Source organism: Nuphar pumila, chromosome 7 (assembly GCF_984573655.1).
Source record: "Nuphar pumila chromosome 7, dmNupPumi1.hap1.1, whole genome shotgun sequence".
NCBI lineage: Eukaryota > Viridiplantae > Streptophyta > Magnoliopsida > Nymphaeales > Nymphaeaceae > Nuphar > Nuphar pumila.
Genome location: NC_143255.1, coordinates 631,626 through 650,486, shown reverse-complemented (window position 1 = coordinate 650,486; position 18,861 = coordinate 631,626). Strand labels below are relative to the sequence as shown.

The window sequence follows — 18,861 nt, the reverse complement described above, 5'->3', positions numbered from 1 at the left end:
TTTTTTTTTTTTGAGCAACTTGTAAATGTCACCCAGTTGACAGGACATCACGAGTTTGAGACCCACTGGAAGCATCTCGTCTCAAGAATGAAGCCGGATGTACTTCCCACAGATGAGACCTCAAAGGTTTTACCAACCAAGGTCTATCAATTTGAGGTGAGTTATGGTAGGCTGTTTCCCTTGGCATCGCCCAAAAAAACAGCAAACATATGGTTTACATTGAAACAGCTCGATGCAATATGTGTTTTCAAATAATAAAGTTTGCTGAATGCATCCCAAACCTAACAAAATTTTTTGGGTTTAACTTTTGTTGAGCATACAGTTCTTATGCATCCTTTTCTGGTGAAGCATTCTTGTTGTTGGTATTCTGGCATCTTATCTTCTTCCTAGAGTTGATATTAGATTATCATGATACATTTTAGTGCAAATTCTCTTAAACACACGACTTGGAAAGATAGTTGAGTGAAAGACAGGCTCAAAGTGATTGCACACTTTTAGTGTGCTGCTACACAATCACCTGCCATCTTTGGGATACAGCCTAGCTATCAATTGTGGGGCACAAGCAAGATGGAGGGTGCAATTCATTGCACCTGATCCATGTGCATATGCTTGTACAGACACTGTTAGGTAAAACCGTCAATATGCTCTCTCTCTCTCTGGGGAGAGCGACTCGCATTATCTAGAGAGTCCACTGGTGGAGTTAGGGTGTCATCTGGCCACCGGAAAATGGTGGTCGGCGCTGGAATTTCGGCGTGAACCATTGTTCTCCTTTTCCTTATCCTCCTCCTCGGGAAGATGTGAACGAAGAGGTGAGTCTCTCTCTCGTTGGGTTTTTGTTTTTTCTTTCTCTGTTTCCGATGCCACACCACTCCCCCTCTTTCGATTTGTTCGCCGGTCAACCCATCCGGCCACCGCCTGACACCACCACATTTTCGGTGACCTCTTCAACTGCCCCTACTGGCCTGCCGAAGCTCACCCAGCTCTGCCCTCTGTCCCCTCTCTACTGAACGCAGAAGGAACCCACCTCTGCCACCATCTGTGACCCTTCCTTCTCCGATTGGAAGCATCTGCGCCACCATCGCAAATCACCGCCGCCAGAACTAATTTGTCTCCCCGTTCGACTGCTGATCGAAGGCCATCCATCGCCACGGTTCTCCTTTCCAAGCGTCAATATTTCCCTTGGCCCTTTTCCTTCACATGTTCGGGTGGGGCCAACGTCGAGCGACTGCCTCATTCTAACCCAGCTGAACCCCCATCGCCGCTGTGTTCTGTAACCCAGCCAGACCCCCATTGTCGTTGTGTTCTGTTGCTGCCGCGAACCTCCAACCTTCTGATCGAACGCCAACCACTGCCGAGGTTTCTGTCGGCAGTCTGTTCCACAACTACTCTCTGCGTTACAATCCACATCTCATCTCCGATAGGATCAGAGGAGCGCGTCCGCGACGGTGAAGGCGCACACGACCAGATCAGAGAAACACGTCTGTGATGGTGGAGGAGCGCACAATCAGGTTACTCCCAACTTTCAACCCCCATCTTTAATGCGTCTCTCTCTCTCTATATCTCTCTCCTCATGGTGAGGGGGTGTGGAAGGAGAAGAAGAAGTGGGATGTCTCTCCCATTACTGACCCCCTTGCCGACAAGAAACTCTGCAAGCGCCTCCTCAAGATTGTCAGGAGAGATCCAAATGAACCGTTGTTGGTGGCAGAGGCGCGAAGAAACAAGTCGAAGAAGAAAATTGCAAAGGGCTCGAAGGGTGCTTCCTCAAGATGATGAGTTGGAGGGGCTGGTTGGCTTTGCACAAATAAAGCTAGGCATAAAGGGTCCCTCGCCTGCCTTTCGGCATGTCTCCTCCTTCATGCTTTTTCTAGGGTCTATGCCCAACCCACTCTGTGCATGTTAAACAGCAGGCCCTTCTCTCCATTCAGGATGCCTTGAATGATTGGGGATTGGCTTTCTCCCTGCGTCCGCAGGGCATTGTCGATGCCCTTCCTTTCCGTCTATCCTTCAAGATGTTCTTTTCCCTCTCAAAGATTTTTGCCTCGTGTCTGGCCTCCGGTTCACTCCTCCACTGGAACATTCGGCATTTCATCTGTGCCGTCCGGCTGGAATCCCTAAAAGTTTGCTATGTGGGTGCTTTGCTGCACGCTCCTTTTTTCTTCCGTATTTTCCCTTGCACGGACAACTCAAAGGTGTGGCAAAACGTTAGGCCATCCTGGCAACATTCTTTCTCTGGAAGTTTCTCGCGTTCCGAACTTCCTCGTGCTAAGTCTGGTGACTAATAGTGTTTCGTGTGTCTTTCCCTGAATTTTTGGAAGTGCATGACTTGTCACCGTTGTGCCACCTCTATTCTTTCCAGGCGTCACCCTGTCTGTAAGCGCCATCGTGCTCTTCTGCTCTCCCCCTCTAGTTTCTTGGTGCAACGGTCGTCGCCCTTCACCAACCGAGTGTCTCTGCGTCTAAAGCCTCCTAAGCGTAGGTCTTCTTTCTCACCTTAGGTGCAGGTTGGCAAGCTGTAGGATCTGTCGTCCTCGTTCTCAAGATCGGTGCATATTGGGTGCCGACCTCTCCGACGCTTGCTGCACCCATGTCTTTCTCGGGAAAATCTTTCTTGCCACCTCTGGCCGGCCTCCCTTCGGCAAGTGGCTCCCACACGACCGACTGCCCCATTTGCGCCTCTATGCCGAATCCTCATTCCCAGGTCCTTGCATCGGGCCTATGCTCACCTTTAAAGGCCCCTGTCAGCTTTTTGTCTTCTTTCCAAGAAGGTGGATCATCATTTGCGCCTAGGTGGCTTCTCGATTCTTGCCACTCTTTGCCACTGAATTCTTTTAAGTGGTGCTTGCTCGAGGCAGTTGGCTCTCCATGCCATGTTGCGATTTCCCAGATCTCTAAGTCGGCTCTCTGCGCACCTTTCAAGGCCCCAATCAGCTTTTTGCCATCTCTCCCAGAAGGTGGGTCATCATTTTTGCCAGATTCTTGTCCCAAGTCTGACCTTTCGACTGCCCTTTCGTTTGCATGGGGTATTCAGTTTTTGCGTTGTGGGGAATCACTCATGTTTCTTTTCCCTTGCATGTGTCATGATGGATATTCGGTCATTGTGATGGCTACCAATGCTCTCCGCGACTCATCTCCTATCTGCATGGTTTCACCATTACACGTCTAGCCTCTACCATGTTTTGCAATTTCAAGGATCCCTTCCCCCACATTTGATTCCTCTATCATCCAGGAACCATCCCTCGAGCCCGAGTATGATTCTCCAAGCTCACCCTCCTTTGTCGATGTTGTTCTGTCGCTCCTGCTAAGTCCTCTCTCCTCGGCTATAGGTATCAACGTGGTTGATGTCGCCCAACTACTAGATGTCTCTCTTTTGCAGCAGTAGATCCTCAGCATCTCTGACGTCATGCAAAATTCTATCAATACTATTGCTGACTTCGTGCCTTCGTTTGTGGCTTTTGGGCAACATAGGTTGTCTGACCAATCGTCTCCTTTATCTGTGGGGTATGTTTCATCCCATGCGCCTTGCGATTCCAACCGTCGGGGTCATCGTCAACTACCTCAATACTCGGCCTTCACGCTTGGGCTCTCCCTTAGGCATTCAGTGCAATCGCGCACCCCGTGGTGTTTTCATGGATTTCAGCTATGAAGGCACTTTGCTGGAATATCAGGAGCCTTAATTGTCCCTCTAAGCGCCTTTTTCTTGTGAGCTGGATCCGTCAAGAAAAGCTAGACCTTGTCGCTATTTGCAAAACCAAGATGGTTGAGGTATTGCGATCTGTCCTGTCTAAAATTTGGAGAGGTGCTGATTTCTTATTCAAGCCCGCCATTCTCTACGCGGGGGGTATCCTTATTCTTGGTAAGCCCTCCATTGACATTTCTCAACTAGACATCGGCATTTTCTTCCTCTTGGTCGCTCTTCCATTACCTGCTAGGCCTTCATCGGCCGCAGCCGTGGTAACTATCATTTACGGCCCCAACCGGCACCATCTCCATGTTGCTCTTTGGTCCGATTTGACTAGAGTTATTCACTCATTTGGAAAGCAACACCTTATCATGGGGGACTTTAACTGCTTACTGTCCTCTAATGATTCCAGCCTGCCAGTCTCCAATTTTGTCTCTATGCACGACTTTCAAGAGTTCATCCAACTGCACCAACTTTATCTTGTTTCTCCTATCGGTGAAGCCTTTTCTTAGTCTAACCACAAATCTTGTTCGTGCTACTGGTTGCTTGACCGCATGCTCATTTTTCCTGATCTTCTGGGTATTCTTTCGGACATCAACTGTCGTCTGCTTCCTTCTTCCGTCTTTGATCATAGCCAAGTCGTTATTTGTTGGGGGACTGGTTTCTCTGTTTCTCGAACCTTCTGTTTTGAGCAATGGTGGCTCAAAGAGCCAGATTTTGAGTCGGTCGTGCTCTGCGGTTAGGGATGCTTCTCGTTGCCTGGTCAAGCTTTTCCACCTCTCCCGTGACATTCGCTCTTGGCTTTCTTCCAGCAAATCAACAAATTTCGGCAACTGGGTGACTGTGAATCTCAGCTGTCTATAATTCATCACTCACTGTCATTTTCCAAGGATCTCTCTGTCTTCTGTCTTGAAGGCTTAAAAGCCAGATCAGTTGAGTTGTCTCTTCTCTTGTATTCCTAGTGGCTTAAAGATGAGATTCGTTAAAAGCAAAGGTCAAGGGTGCTCTGGCTTAAAGCGGGTGACAGGAATACCCATTTTTTTTATTCTTTCGCCTCACATCATCATATGAGGCATGCCATCCCATCCATTTCCATTGATGGGGTCACCTACTCGGATGACCATGTCATCCCTGTTGTTACTTGCTATTTTAAGGACCTTTATGCTTCCAACTCGTTCGCTGGTGGCTCTATCAGTCGGTCCTTGGTTCACTCAATGAGTACCGCTCTTTCCAAGTCCATGTAGGCCACGTTCGCAGATGTTGAAATCTTTTCTGCCGTTCGGGATCTGTCTGGGTGGAAAGCTTCTGGCTTTGACGATTTTCTGGTCAACTTCTTTCGTATCTTTTGGTCCTGCGTTAAGAATGACATTCTTTAGGTCTTCGCTGAATTTTATCGCAACTGTCGGTTGTCGGTCCACACTCATCTGACAATTGTCTCTCTCATCTCTAAGGATGCAACATCTTTGGACATCTTGAGATTCTACCCTATCTCGGTGTTGGGGGGATCTACCATATTACCGCTAAGGTTTTGGCTAATCGACTCTCTACCATCACCCCTTAAGTTTTCTCAGACTCCCAGTTTGCCTTCATCCCTCAAAGGCGGATTAATATTTTTTCTCATAATTCATAAAGGTTTTACTTATATAATAGATGACATATTTCATCTTTTCATCGTCCTTATATTGAGCAAGTAGACATCCTAGAGCTACCTCATTGACAAATATGTATAGAAGTAATGACTTTAGGAGGTATTGTTTGAGTTAGTCAAAAGATTTATGACATTCTTTATCCCAAACAAATTTGGCACCCTTTCTCTGGAGCCTATTAAAGGGTTTGCACCTAGTGTCTAGGTTAAAGATGAATCTCCTAATAGCCTTGATTTTTTCTTGGAGGCCTCTTAACTGCTTGAGATTAGTGCATTGAGGTATATCCATGATGGCCTTGATCTTGGCAGGATCAATTTTAATGCTACATTTTCTAATAATGAAGCCAAGAAGATTACCCGACTCAACACCAAAAACACACTTTTGGTGGTTCATCCTAAGTTTATATTTTCTAAAGCATTCAAAAACTCTTCTTAATGACTTTAGGTGATCTTCTCTAGTCATAAATTTTATCAAAATATCATTCACATAAACCTTTATCATGAAAGATAACAACATTGGCCTTCTGGTAGATTGCCCCAACATTCTTGAAAGCAAAGGGTATGATAGTGTAGCAAAAGGTGCCTTAAGGCATGGTCGATGCAGTCTTTGACTGGTCAGTCACGATCAACTTGATCTAGTTGTATCTTAAAAACCCATTCATGAATGAAAACATTTTATGTTCAACGATGCTATCTACTATGAGATCAATGTTAGGCAATAAAATCATCCTTAGGTGTAGCCTTATTGAAGTCCCTGAAATCTATGCATACTCTTACTTTGCCATTTGGTTTAAAGACTGATAATGTTAGCTAACCATTTAAGATAATCTGTTAGTCTAATGAATCCTACTTTTAGCATATTCTTTAGGTTGGCTTCCACCTGCAATTCTACCTTCTAGTCAATCTTTCTAAGCTTTTGTTTGATAGACTTAGAGTTAGGTTGTAGGATAAGGCGATGTTCTACAAATTCTGGATCCAGACCTAGCATGTCTTAGTATAACCATGAGAACATGTCCTTATACTGAGTTAGAAACTCGACTAAGGTTTACTCTCTTCTAAACTAGTTGAAAATTCTGAAGATGTTGATTTTGATGCCTAAACAAGCAGTCCCACTATGGTCTCCATTTTGTGGAACCCTAAATTTTGAAAACCAAAAAGAGGGTTTATTCAAAAAATATTTGAAAAAAAACTAGATCTGAATTTGAGACTAAAGAGAGATATGAGGTCTGCTCTTCAAGTTGTGTATCTTTCGTCTTTCATTGAGCAGGGATCAACTGTATTAGAGGCTTGATATCTTCAACATCGGGCTTCAGCTTGTGAGTAATTGTACCTCGTACGCGGGTCAAAAAGTGATCTTGATGGTGTGAGCCACCACCAAGGGTCGGAAAAAGTACAAAACACAAATGATATATGAATATTAGAAAAATTCTCACTTATAAATAAATAAAATAAACACAAAAAAAAGTTGAATATAACATCGGGCTTAGGTAGCCCTTTCCTAAAATGGTGATGAGCGCAACAGAACTCGAGCAACTCTTTGGCTATGTGCGGGTTCTAAAAATTAGGTGAGATATGAGATTTGGATCCTAGGCTATGGTGCTAGGTATAGATGAGCAAAGATTTCTGCAGGGTAAGGATGCTCCTAGATATCAGGTGTTAGATGCTGAAATTGAGAAGACTGAACCCTTATTTGTAGATTTTTTGAAGAATTTTGGTACAACTTCTACATATCTAGGATTCAAGGATCCAAATTCGTCTATAAATGAGATGGCGAGATCTGAATGCCCGAAGTCTAAAAGGTCTTTTTCTGATTGGTCAAGGAATTTTTAGCTTAGGATTTAGGAAAGGGATATCTAGAAAGCTGGCTTGGAATTCTATGAAAGATTGTAGGTTTATTGAATATTGTCTCACGAGTTTGTGGGATAGAGATAAAGATCTCAAAGGTTTATCTTCAAATGGTGCACATTTTTTGACCAAATGAACAGCTAAAGACATATTTGCTAATGACACATGGTACTAACAATAATCAAGATCTTCTGATGACAATTCATGTGTCGTCGAGAAATGTTGACAACACATTATGGATTTGGCTGGCTACTGACGATAATTCATGTATAGTTAGTAAGGTGTTGACGACACTTCAAGGCTCAAGTCAATTGCTAATAAATAAATTAGGGCTATCTGCTAACTACACTTATTATGAGCCTGCCAATTTGTTTTGACCATAACTTTGGATTTCGGTATCGAGCTGATTTTTGACTTGTTTGAAAGTTGAAATTCTTTAGTTTAATTCATCTTTTGGATAAAAACTTGAGCTAAGTTGTTTTGAAGGCCAAAAAATGATATTGAAGTTAACCTTATTTTAAAATAAGCTAAAAACATGGGATCTTGATCTTACTAAACGACTCAATCAAGATTAGGGTGTCTACAACCTCACCAAGAATGAATCGGACCCATAAGAGACTTTACTCTTTGTTTCTTGTGAAGTAAAGCAAACTAGGATCTATCGATTGTTACGTGCAGATTGTAGTTGGCCAGGCGTCGCATGTTTTGGGTTTACCATGAAGTACGTCGATTAACTTCTCTATAACCTTTACAATATCATCCTAAGTATCATCCATCTACCAAAGGCCTTCGTGCCTTTCATATTACCCTAAAAAATTAATGATGTGTGACGACCGCGATAGACCTGCAAATCCCACATTGAGAGCAACGAAAAAGCTAAACCCGTCAACCCAAATCACTTGTTCACAACACATGAGAGAAATAGGGGCAACAAAGAAGCCCCAACGCAATCCTGCGAAGGATTAGAGTTGCACCGGTGTTTGTGAATTGGTCATGTGGTTGATCCTGGTGGCAGACCCAGTGCATCGGACCACCTTTGTAGGAGTGGGACAGGGGGGTGGGAAGAATACTACTGATGTTGGTCGAGGTGGCCGGAGAGGTTACCGCCGGTGCTGGACGTTTCGGTTCTTTGGTTCGGAAGGCAGAGCAGCGGGTTCAAAACGGTGAATAGGGTTTAGAACATATAATGATTGAATTCCAAGTTCAGATGCACTTGAATGTTCAGGTCAAAGGGCAAAAAGTGTCAAGTAGTATATACTGCCCCCCTTGACTTATAAGGCTGATCTATCATAAAACACTTCAAAACGGTGGGCAGAACTAGAAATGAGACTTAATATATATATATATATATATATATATATATATATATATATATATATATATGCATTGATGCTCACTTTCTCGTTCTGCCATTTAAAAATTATATTTTTTTGATATTTTTCTTACATCTAATACCACAGATGTGATTTATAGGTTTTGTTTAGTGAGAACCGGTTTTTGGATTACAGGAATCTGACTTGTATACAGTTTTTTCCGGTGATTCAAAATCAATGGCTATGAAGGTACCAGTTTTTCCGGGTCATAAAAACATGTTCTTTTGTCAAAAAAAAAAAATATGATCCCAGAGTCAATTCCCACTAAATCAAGCATGCTGCCCATGATGAGAGGTGCTTGAGAGCTGTTCATTTTAAACCATTCAGATATCTACGAATGTCATGAAATAAAGAGTGAGACCCATCCAAGTGATCAGCATCACATTCGCACAGGTTTTGGATAACATTCATCTTGAAATCAACGGCATCTGGAGGCACTCTGACTGAGCACAGTGCACACTCTGACCTGACCCCATCTCCTTTAAAAACCGTCCATAAGTTTGGTATGGTAGGTTGGTAACTTTAAACATTGTCCATGGTTTTGGCATAATAAGTTAGGTTGGTAACTTTAAACATTGTCGTGATCTCTCTCTCTCTCTCTCTTCTGTTGTGCTTTCTTTATTTCTTTTGGCTTTTGCTCTTGTTCAGTTCATGGGTTCAACATTTTGTTGATCTTCATGAGTGGTAATGTTGAATTACTTTCGGCTCTCTCTCTCTCTCTCTAGGATTTCGTAATCTTTCTCTCACGTGGATGATAAGGACATTATAAAAATTTATACACAATTTTGGAAAAATCATCTACACCCACTGTTATAACCTTTGTCTCATTTTTTAAAAAGCTTCTAAAACAAACCATTATCTCGCGCTTTACCTAACTCTGGTATGGACTTTTATCAGGGTATTAAGCCACTAGCTAATAAAATAAGTTAGCAAAAATAATGATCATTTATTGAAACTTGACTAGAATATGAGAACTGAAAAATGAGAATTAGAAATATGGAAATTTTCAACGTTTTTTCTGCAAATTCAATCATGTAAATGTGTCTGCATGTTAAATTCGCTAGAAATCAATTCTTATATAGAGTATTTTTTTTAATGTTTGAATATTTATGAAGATTATGAGCTGTGTATTCTATCATCATCCGATGATTCAAGAGCTAGTTCTTATAAAACTATGCAGGTAGATCGCATCCATAAGGTTTGATTAAAAATAAAAAAATTCATAAAAATTACTCATATTCTAGTGACTAGGGTTGTCTACGGTTTGGGTTTACCCAGACCCAAACCAAACCCTATGGGGTCTGGGTATGGTGATAAGAAGACTCGAGTTCAGACCCAAAGGTCCTATTAATATATGGACTCAGATATAGTTTATAAAATTTTATACCAGACATGGGCCCTACCAGAGTTCCTATTAAGACCCACAATTTTCATTGTAAAAATGATAAAAACATGGTTTTACCTGGTATGGATCGGGTCTGGTTCATGTTGTTCTTATCGGGTCTGAGTATGATTTTTTTTTTTATGGTGAATCCGATCGATTAGACCCGATACCATATCCGAAAATCGAGGCCAAGTCCAGTTTTACCTGAATCCGAACCAAACCCGACCCGTTGACACCCTTACTTGTGAGTCTGTGACTCCATTTATTGATATATAAATACGACGCTTCGATTATCAGAGGGAGAGAGATATGGGGGAGGACAACCGGCATGTTGATATGGAATGGTGCGTTGCACAACCGAAGGTCGAGCTCCATGCTCACCTTAACGGATCCATTCGGGATTCTACCTTACTGTAAGTCTCTCTCTCTCTCTCTCTGTGCATTAGTAGTCTTATCTTTTTTTTATGAAGATTTCTTTTCAAAATTTTCGGTTCAACAGTTATCATGGAGTTCTTTGTAAGACACCAATACCACCACCATCAACCCTTGTCCCACCTTCATTACGCGTGCTTTCGAGCAGTATTTCTCACCACTCTCTTTCTATTTGAGAAGACACTAAGTCCCTCCGCATTCCACCTTCCCTCATGTCGATTATCTCGCTGCCTCCTCCTAGTCTTAAATCGGACTTGTTTCTTCTTCTTTTAGCTCTAACCACTATCAAAATCGCCCCTTTAATGCAGTCTGCTGTTTCAGGCAAAACAGACAATACCTGCGATTTGCTGCATGTCTTTTGTTACATTAACGATGTTTGGTTACTACCCATTTTCAATCTACTTGCCTAAACTTCACCCTCGATGAAATTACCGGACAAGCTGAGTGGTAAACATATGTAGGTATGCTCTTTATGAAGTTAAAAGCATGGTGAATGGGATAGTGGCGTTACTTTATGCTGACTCTAGTTTGATGTGGACTTTCTTATGGAAAAACTTTATAGGAACTCCGAGTGGCTGTTCCATGGCGTGAATAGCTTCTTGGTTGATGTGAATTCAAGAAAAAATGCTCTACTCAGTCCCGAACAAGCTCCAAAATCATGGTCAAGTGTTAAACTATTGTCCAACCTTGTGAATCGGCCTTTCATGAACAAACTAAGCATAAATAGAACATTTAGCGCTTTGGTTGAGAGGAGATGAAAATTGGGAGCAGTGTTGTGAAAATAGTTGAGGCGTAGCGAGGCGCTCCACCAAAAATCGAGGCGAGGCGTAAAGCTTAAGCCTCAAATATTTTGTTTGAAAATTTTAAAAAAATTACAAAAAATATCTAAAAATATAAATAAATAAAGAAATGCTTTATTTATGAAATAACAACCAATAAAAAATAGAAAAATCTCAAATAAGTACTAAAAAATATGAGTTTAACATATAAAAGTAACTAAAAACTGATTACATAACTGGAAAATATATGAGATTAACAAAAAAAAAGTTAAAATATACTAAGAAACTGATTACATAACTGAAATCACTGGAAAATATATGAGATTAACCTACAAAAGTTAAAATATATGAGATTATTTTAAAAAATATGATATTAACATATAAAAGTAACTAAAAAATGATTACATAACTGGAAAATATATGAGATTAACCAACAAAAGATAAAATATACTAAGAAATCGATTACATAACTGAAAAATATATGAGATTAATCAACAAAAGTTAAAATATATGAGATTATTCTAAAAAATATGAGATTAACATATAAAAGTAACTAAAAAACTGATTACATAACTGGAAAATATATGAGATTAACCAACAAAAGTTAAAATATACTAAGAAACTGATTACATAACTGAAATAACTGGAAAATATATGAGATTAACCTTCAAAAGTTAAAATATATGAGATTATTCTAAAAAATATAAGATTAACATATAAAAGTAACTAAAAAATGCTTACATAACTGAAAATTGAAAAATATATGAGATTAACCAACAAAAGATAAAATATATGAGATTATTCTAAAAAATATGAGATTAACATATAAAAGTAACTAAAAAATTGATTACATAACTGAAAAATACATGAGATTAACCAACAAAAGTTAAAATATACCAAGAAACTGATTACATAACTGAAATAACTGAAAAACATATGAGATTAACCTACAAAAGTTAAAATATATGAAATTATTCTAAAAAATATGAGATTAACATATAAAAGTAACTAAAAAAATGATTACATAACTGGAAAATATATGAGATTAACCAACAAAAGTTAAAATATATGAAATTAACATATAAAAGTAACTAAAAAATTGATTACATAACTGGAAAATATATGAGATTAACCAACAAAAGTTAAAATATACTAAGAAACTGATTACATAACTGAAATAACTGGAAAATATATGAGATTAACCTACAAAAGTGAAAATATATGAGATTATTCTAAAAAATATGAGATTAACATATAAAAGTAACTAAAAACTGATTACATAACTGGAAAATATATGAGATTAACCAACAAAAGTTAAAATATACCAAGAAACTGATTACATAACTGAAATAACTGGAAAATATATGAGATTAACCTACAAAAATTAAAATATATGAGATTATTCTAAAAAATATGAGATTAACATATAAAAGTAACTAAAAACTGATTACATAACTGGAAAACATATGAGATTAACCAACAAAAGTTAAAATATAATAAGAAACTAATTACATAACTTAAATAACTGAAAAATATACGAGATTAACCAACAAAAGTTAAAATATAGTAATATACTAAGAAATTGATTACATAACTGAAATAACTGAAAAATATATGAGATTAACCTACAAAAATCTTGTTGATCATGTCTCAGACATCTTATTGTAAATTTTTTTTTTCACCTCAGGCTTGCGCCTTGAGGCACAGAGGGCCGTGCCTCAAGGCGAGGCATGCCTTTTGTGCCTCAAGGCGCGTTTTTGATAACACTGATTGGGAAGATACATATATGGTCCCTGCTAAGTACTTCTCCACAATTTCTCGTTACAGGAAATTATGTCAGGAAAAGCATGATTTTACAAACAAAAAATTTGGAATTAGTTTGTTTACTTTCACTATTTTGAGATTGAATATTAGCATGTATTTTCATGTTTGTATTTCTTATGCAAGCATACTGGTGGCATTTACATTTGGTGATTGCCATTTTGTGCTCTTATGCTATAAGATATTACCATATAAAGTATTATATGCTTCCATATCATATGCTTACTGCCACCACTGAGAACAATGTATAAGAGCTTCTTCAATTGTGACTCTTTCCTGCAATTAGTTATCCCTTGAATGTTGATCATGTGATCTTGACAAAGGTATTGGAAAAGTATGAAACACGTACCATATTAAGGTTCTTGTTTTCAACTTTGTTATGTTTTCAGCAGATCCTTTTGAAGTTGTTCCTTTTTTTTCAGATCCTATTGGAAATGGACGTTGTTCTTGAGCACTAATTTTGTGGAATTGTTGGTACACATGCGAATTGTTGATTATCTTAATATATTTCACTAGGTTTTTCTTTTTCCTTTTAGAATCTATCAGTCAACACTAGTTTTTTATGTTCATCATGACTGACTGAAGTTTTCCCTTTCAGGGAGCTTGCAAAAGACTCTGGGGAGAAAGGTGTCTTAGCTTTTCGTGATGTACAGCATGTCATCAAGAAATGTATGCTTCTTATGTTCTTAATAATTATGTAATCTTTATTTCAAATACTTTAGTTGTGTGGGTCATTTAAAAAAACTTATTAAAAGATTGTTCCTTAGTTCTTACACGACTCAGGAACAAAGGAAAACCTTTGGAAGACGAAATCCACCAGTTGATAAATCAACTAATTAGTAATCAATGATTGCAAAACAAAATAATCTCATCAAGAAGAGAAGACAATACAAAAATATTAGCTTGTACTTTTTCACAAACATTAGATTGACCAAAACTAGTGTCATTATGGTTTTTGTTAATGAGTTTTATGTGATAATTAATTCAGAAAGTATCTTTTAAATTATGTTGCTATTTGTTAATGAGGTACAAATGTCAAAAAATTTATACAGTAGGAAAATAAAATTACCCATCATCCTCGTCCTACATTCCCATGTTTAAGTGTTGGCTCCGTTTCGTTCAATCTTGAACCATATTAATTTTTTCTTGGTAATTCTCTTTTAGCTAGCATATAGAAACTAATGAGAATATTTGTTCTTGAAATAAATTAAAAAACATGAAAACCTTAAGAACTTGGACAAAATAGTGAAAAAAATAGAAATTTGGAATGCTTGCTAAAATATGATGCATAAGTTCAGTTGCAAGTCTTCAATATTTCAAATCTATTTTCTTGCTCATTGGGCCTTCTCCAACAAATGGATTGAAATGTAATAAAAAAGTAAAATAAAACACACAGTCAAGAAAGTGAGGTTTCTTTCAAAACCTTAACAAATGCAAGCACATATTCACATGCATGCAGACGTGCATGATATTACTGGTAGAATTATTGGGAAGTACTTTGATGGCAGATCTAGATGAAAATCCTCTAGGTAAAATAGATCTCTTTCTTCTGTTCCTGTTATGAGAAAGATTGATGATAATTTTATGTTGGCACTCTCTTCTTGTAGGCAATCGCTCTGTTGATGAGTGCTTCAAATTATTTGATTTGATCCGCATAATTACAACTGATCATGCTACTGTCTCGAGAATCACCAAAGAGGTCCAGCCTCGCACACTTGTGGAAATTATTATTTACTACATTTGAGTTGTCATGTTTCAACTGAATTCCTCTTTTAAAGCAGGTTATTGAAGATTTTGCTGCGGATAATGTTGTTTACTTGGAATTGCGAACAACTCCTAAGGTACTTACTTGATATATGACAAAGCAAATAAAATTCTCATTCCTTAGTGTAATTGTCTAATTGTGATTAGAAGCTTATGCGTGAGTAATGAACATCTGTTTCCAATGTTTTCAGAAGAATGAATTAATAGGAATGAGTAAGTTCACTTACATGGAAGCAGTGTTAGATGGCCTGAGGGCCGTTGAGACAGTAGAAGTTTTATTTCTTCCTTCATATGGAAGTGTAGAGAACCCTGAACTGTTAACCACTGCAAATGATGCATCTAAAGAGGAAAAGAGGAGGAAATTATTTGTTCGCCTTCTTCTTAGTATTGACCGTTGTGAAAGCACTGCTTCAGCTATGGAGACGGTATGTTTGAGAGCTTTAGTGTGTAGTTTTTGTTTTTTCTTTCAAGCTTTCGGGTGGCTAGCAAGTTTAACTGATTTGTTGTGCTAGCATAGTTAGTCTGAATCATGTAAGCTTCAATCCATTATTACAAATTAATTTTCAGCAGTATAATTTTGTCATTTTTCATGAAAAAATTGTATATTTCTGTTATACGCATTTCATAATGATGATTACATTTCTCACTGCTTTCAGTTTTCTTGTGAACTGAGGAAGATGGGTCCTCTCTAATGGTAGCAAAAATAATTTCTTTGACTGGTGATGTTACATCTGCCTTGTATTTTCACTGTCAATAGATCCAGCTAGCATTGGAAATGAGAAATCTGGGTGTAGTTGGTGTTGATCTTTCTGGCAATCCTTTGGTTGGAGACTGGTATCTAGCTCTTGTTTTATCTGATAATTGGGAGCATATACTTCATACTTTTGTCTGGTGATTGTGTTTACTTCTCATTACAGGTTAACCTTCTTGCCAGCATTAAAGTGGGCTAAGGAACAAGGCCTTCCTATAACTCTCCATTGTGGAGAGGTGCATCCTGTCATTGGCTATGTCTTGTTTAAGTATAACACATGTTCCTACTAACACATTTGTTTTTGTAACCTAGTACGTATAGGTACCAAGTCCAAAGGAAATTAAAGCAATGCTGGATTTTTGCCCTCAAAGGATAGGCCATGCCTGTTGTTTGGAAGGTGAAGATTGGATGAAGTTGAAGTCACTACGCATTCCAGTGATGTCTTTAACACCATTGCTTATTCAAGAAACATGCAATATTTTTGTGCTTCATTGAGTGCTTTTCCAAGTTTTATCAATTTGGCTTCTATGTTTACCTGCTGCAGGTGGAAATCTGTTTGACATCTAATGTCCAGACCAATCGTGTTTCTTCCATACATGATCACCATTTTGGTTTGTCTTCTGTTCTCACCCAAAGGAGATGTTGTAATTGAGGACAACCCTTTAAGATATGTTGGCTTGATGACATTTCATGCCAGATTTTAGCATTTCTTATTTTAGACAGTATTAAGAGATGCCTGCAACTGCCTTGTAACTTGAGAAGTTAAATTTCATTAGTTGAATTATCTGATTAGTGCTTTGCACTATATATTATTGAATGAAGAATTTAGTTGTTTATGTTATTATATGTTATGCAGAACATTTATATTACACCAACCACCCATTGGTCCTTTGCACTGATGATGTTGGGATTTTCTCAACCAGTCTTTCTCGGGAGTACTACCTTGCAGCTTCAACATTTGGTATGTAGCCATAGATGACATTGCTGAAATATCATAGTAGTGCCATTCTGTCTATCAGTTTTCATTTCTGCAGATACTGTCGAGAAGCAATAAAGTTTCTTTGAATATCAAACACCGGTGTTTTCTCTTTTCTATTATAAGTTCCTAACATTTTTTTATTAAAGATCTTTGCTCTAGTTCCTTTTTAACACAATTATTTGTTAGATAAAACTAAGAATGATAGGCTTTCTAGCTGACATGGGTTGTCAGTGATGCAAATGATTCAGCCTGAATTATGAGAGACTGTATAAGTCAACATGGTTAGCATGAGTCCATCAAGTTTGGAGACTATGGTGTACATCTCAGACACGCTCAAGCTCTAGTTGAATCCGAATTCTCTAATTTTGGTTATTCTCTAACATTGACCAGTTCTGGATAAGTAAACAGATTTTCTTTAAGGAAAAATCCAATAGATCGGGAAAACTAGTAGGCAGAAAAAGCTGAAGAGCAAGTAGTGGGAGTCTCAATATGGTACTGCACTACTATATGCTTGCCTGGTGGTATGTGTGTACTTGTTCTATTCACCTGGAATTTGGGTAGCACAGGATCTTGACACCCGAGCATCTAGTGGAGGAGCTGCAGTGAAGGCAACAATAAATACGGGAGTAGCAGTCAACAGGTTAGGGATCATATACCAGACATCCAATGTAAGGATGATTTTCTCACAGACCATAGAATCTTATGATTATGGTTTGAGTCCGTCATGATGCAGACCATTTAAGTTGCCGAGACTTGGCATGTCTTGAAACTTCTGTTTAATATCTGGTTAAGTTGCTAAACAAAACTTGATGATGATCAGTTTCTTTTAGCAAACTGATTAGTAGCAACTAGCATGTTTTGTTGAATTTTCTGGTTGTATTAGCCTCTTTGGCTTCACTAAAAGGAGTGCTTTTTTAGGTTTTGCTATTGTGCTTGTCAGGCTTGGTTTGGACAGAAACCACTAGGATCCATCCAGTCTAATATATTCACGGAGACAATGCCTAGTCTGTAGGGCACAACCTCTCTCAAATTTCCCATATGTGGCTGATGCACGATTTTCTTTAGGGTTAGCATGTGATATCAGGTGGAGCGTTTCTGTCTTGCAGCCATTCTGAAACTGAAATAATTGATTGAATGGTTTTGTCTGAGCCTCTTCCTTACCAATGCTTGCAGTCTTTAAAACCCATGATCCTGGGTGGAATTTTCACAAGTCGCTTATGTTATTCTCTTATGTTTCTTAATTTTAGAAAATATTGCTTTGAACAATCTGATTAATTCAGTTAAAGACTCAGCTGCGAACTTTCTGTGTGCAGGTCTCAGTAAAGCTCAGATGTTTGAGCTATCCAGAAATGCAATCAAACATGTGTTTGCAGATGATAGTGTGAAGGAGGTCTTAAGTGAGATCTTTGATTCTGCTCAAAGAAAACTCTCAATTGCGATTGAGGACTGAAATGCTTGAAGAACATAAATTACCAAGCCAACCTACCATCTGCTCTTGGTTAAAGATGGAGAACAGCACACGTGGTTCAAGCAGTGGCTTTTCTGGACCGCATGTCTTAACTGACCAAGTGGTCGAATTTAACTGAATTGTCAAAGCTGTGCAGTTGCACTATCTGTTTTTACACAATTAGCATTATTGGGATTTTCCTGTTGGCAAAAACTTATGAGATTTAAAAACTTATTTTATACATATATATACTTGAAAAGTCGTGGAAAATTTAGAAATAATATTAAGTATTTATCCTTAAAATCTCTGGTAAAATTTTTCATAAAATCTTTGAGGTGCTGAAAATAGATGATAAATTGAAATTTTAATATTTTGGGAATGTGTTATAGAAGATATTTGTGACTACGATAGTGACTTGTTATTTTGAGGCACATGATGGTTGCCCCCTATGTCACAATGGCTCGAGAGTGTGGGATTTGGATTTGACTTGAAAGTTCCATTTTTTTTTCAAAATGGGACACGAGGACACTGGATTTTTTTAAAAATTTTAATCAATAAAAAATAATTTTGAATATTTTAACATTAAAATGGCTTTTTATTAAAATAAAATTAAAATGCCATAAAATATTATTTAAAAATATTAAAATAATGTCGGACGTGTCAGTGCGTCTGCTAGTGTCGCTAGGAACACACAGCCAAAATGGTGTGTCCCTGTGACGTTGGCTGCCCCCCTGATCATTTGAACTATTCGCACACTGATGAAAGCATCACATTAAAAAAAGTGAGCTACTGAATGTTCATAATTTGTGCATTATCATGGAGCTCAAGCGTGGTCTTGTTTGGGCTCAGGTATAGGGCTGAGGTGAGCTTGCCTTGTTCAAAGTTGGCTTGTTTTGGTATAATACGAGCTTTGAGTCGAGCCTGAGTAGCTCGACATGAGTTTGAATAGAGCTCTAGCCAGC

General features: G+C 38.4%; 1 protein-coding gene across 3 annotated transcripts; it reads left to right on the top strand.

The window, feature by feature from the left end:
• Positions 1-727: 727 nt before the first annotated feature.
• On the top strand, positions 728-18,140 carry LOC149830762 (N6-mAMP deaminase-like). 3 transcript variants are annotated; one of them, XM_090011866.1, is made up of 12 exons: positions 728-809; positions 10,224-10,339; positions 13,557-13,627; positions 14,566-14,657; positions 14,740-14,799; positions 14,914-15,147; positions 15,480-15,556; positions 15,640-15,709; positions 15,795-15,908; positions 16,018-16,084; positions 16,330-16,434; positions 17,766-18,140. In XM_090011866.1, exons 2-12 carry the CDS (start codon positions 10,236-10,238, stop codon positions 17,900-17,902), a joined length of 1,131 nt encoding a protein of 376 aa, XP_089867992.1. In that variant the 5' UTR covers positions 728-809; positions 10,224-10,235; the 3' UTR covers positions 17,903-18,140. The 3 variants fall into 3 exon arrangements, with proteins under 3 accessions (XP_089867992.1, XP_089867993.1, XP_089867994.1); XM_090011867.1 differs by lacking the exon at positions 16,018-16,084 and having other exon boundaries at positions 15,795-15,870; XM_090011868.1 differs by lacking the exon at positions 17,766-18,140 and having other exon boundaries at positions 15,795-15,870; positions 16,330-16,420.
• The last annotated feature ends 721 nt before the right edge of the window (positions 18,141-18,861 follow it).

Excerpts from the sequence above, each read along its gene's own strand:
- LOC149830762 (XM_090011866.1), top strand. The coding sequence starts at position 10,236 with ATGGGGGAGGACAACCGGCATGTTGATATGGAATGGTGCGTTGCACAA. Across the intron at positions 10,340-13,556 it reads ATTCGGGATTCTACCTTACT|GGAGCTTGCAAAAGACTCTG; the intron begins GTAAGTCTCTCT and ends TTTCCCTTTCAG. Across the intron at positions 16,435-17,765 it reads CCTTGCAGCTTCAACATTTG|GTCTCAGTAAAGCTCAGATG; the intron begins GTATGTAGCCAT and ends TTCTGTGTGCAG.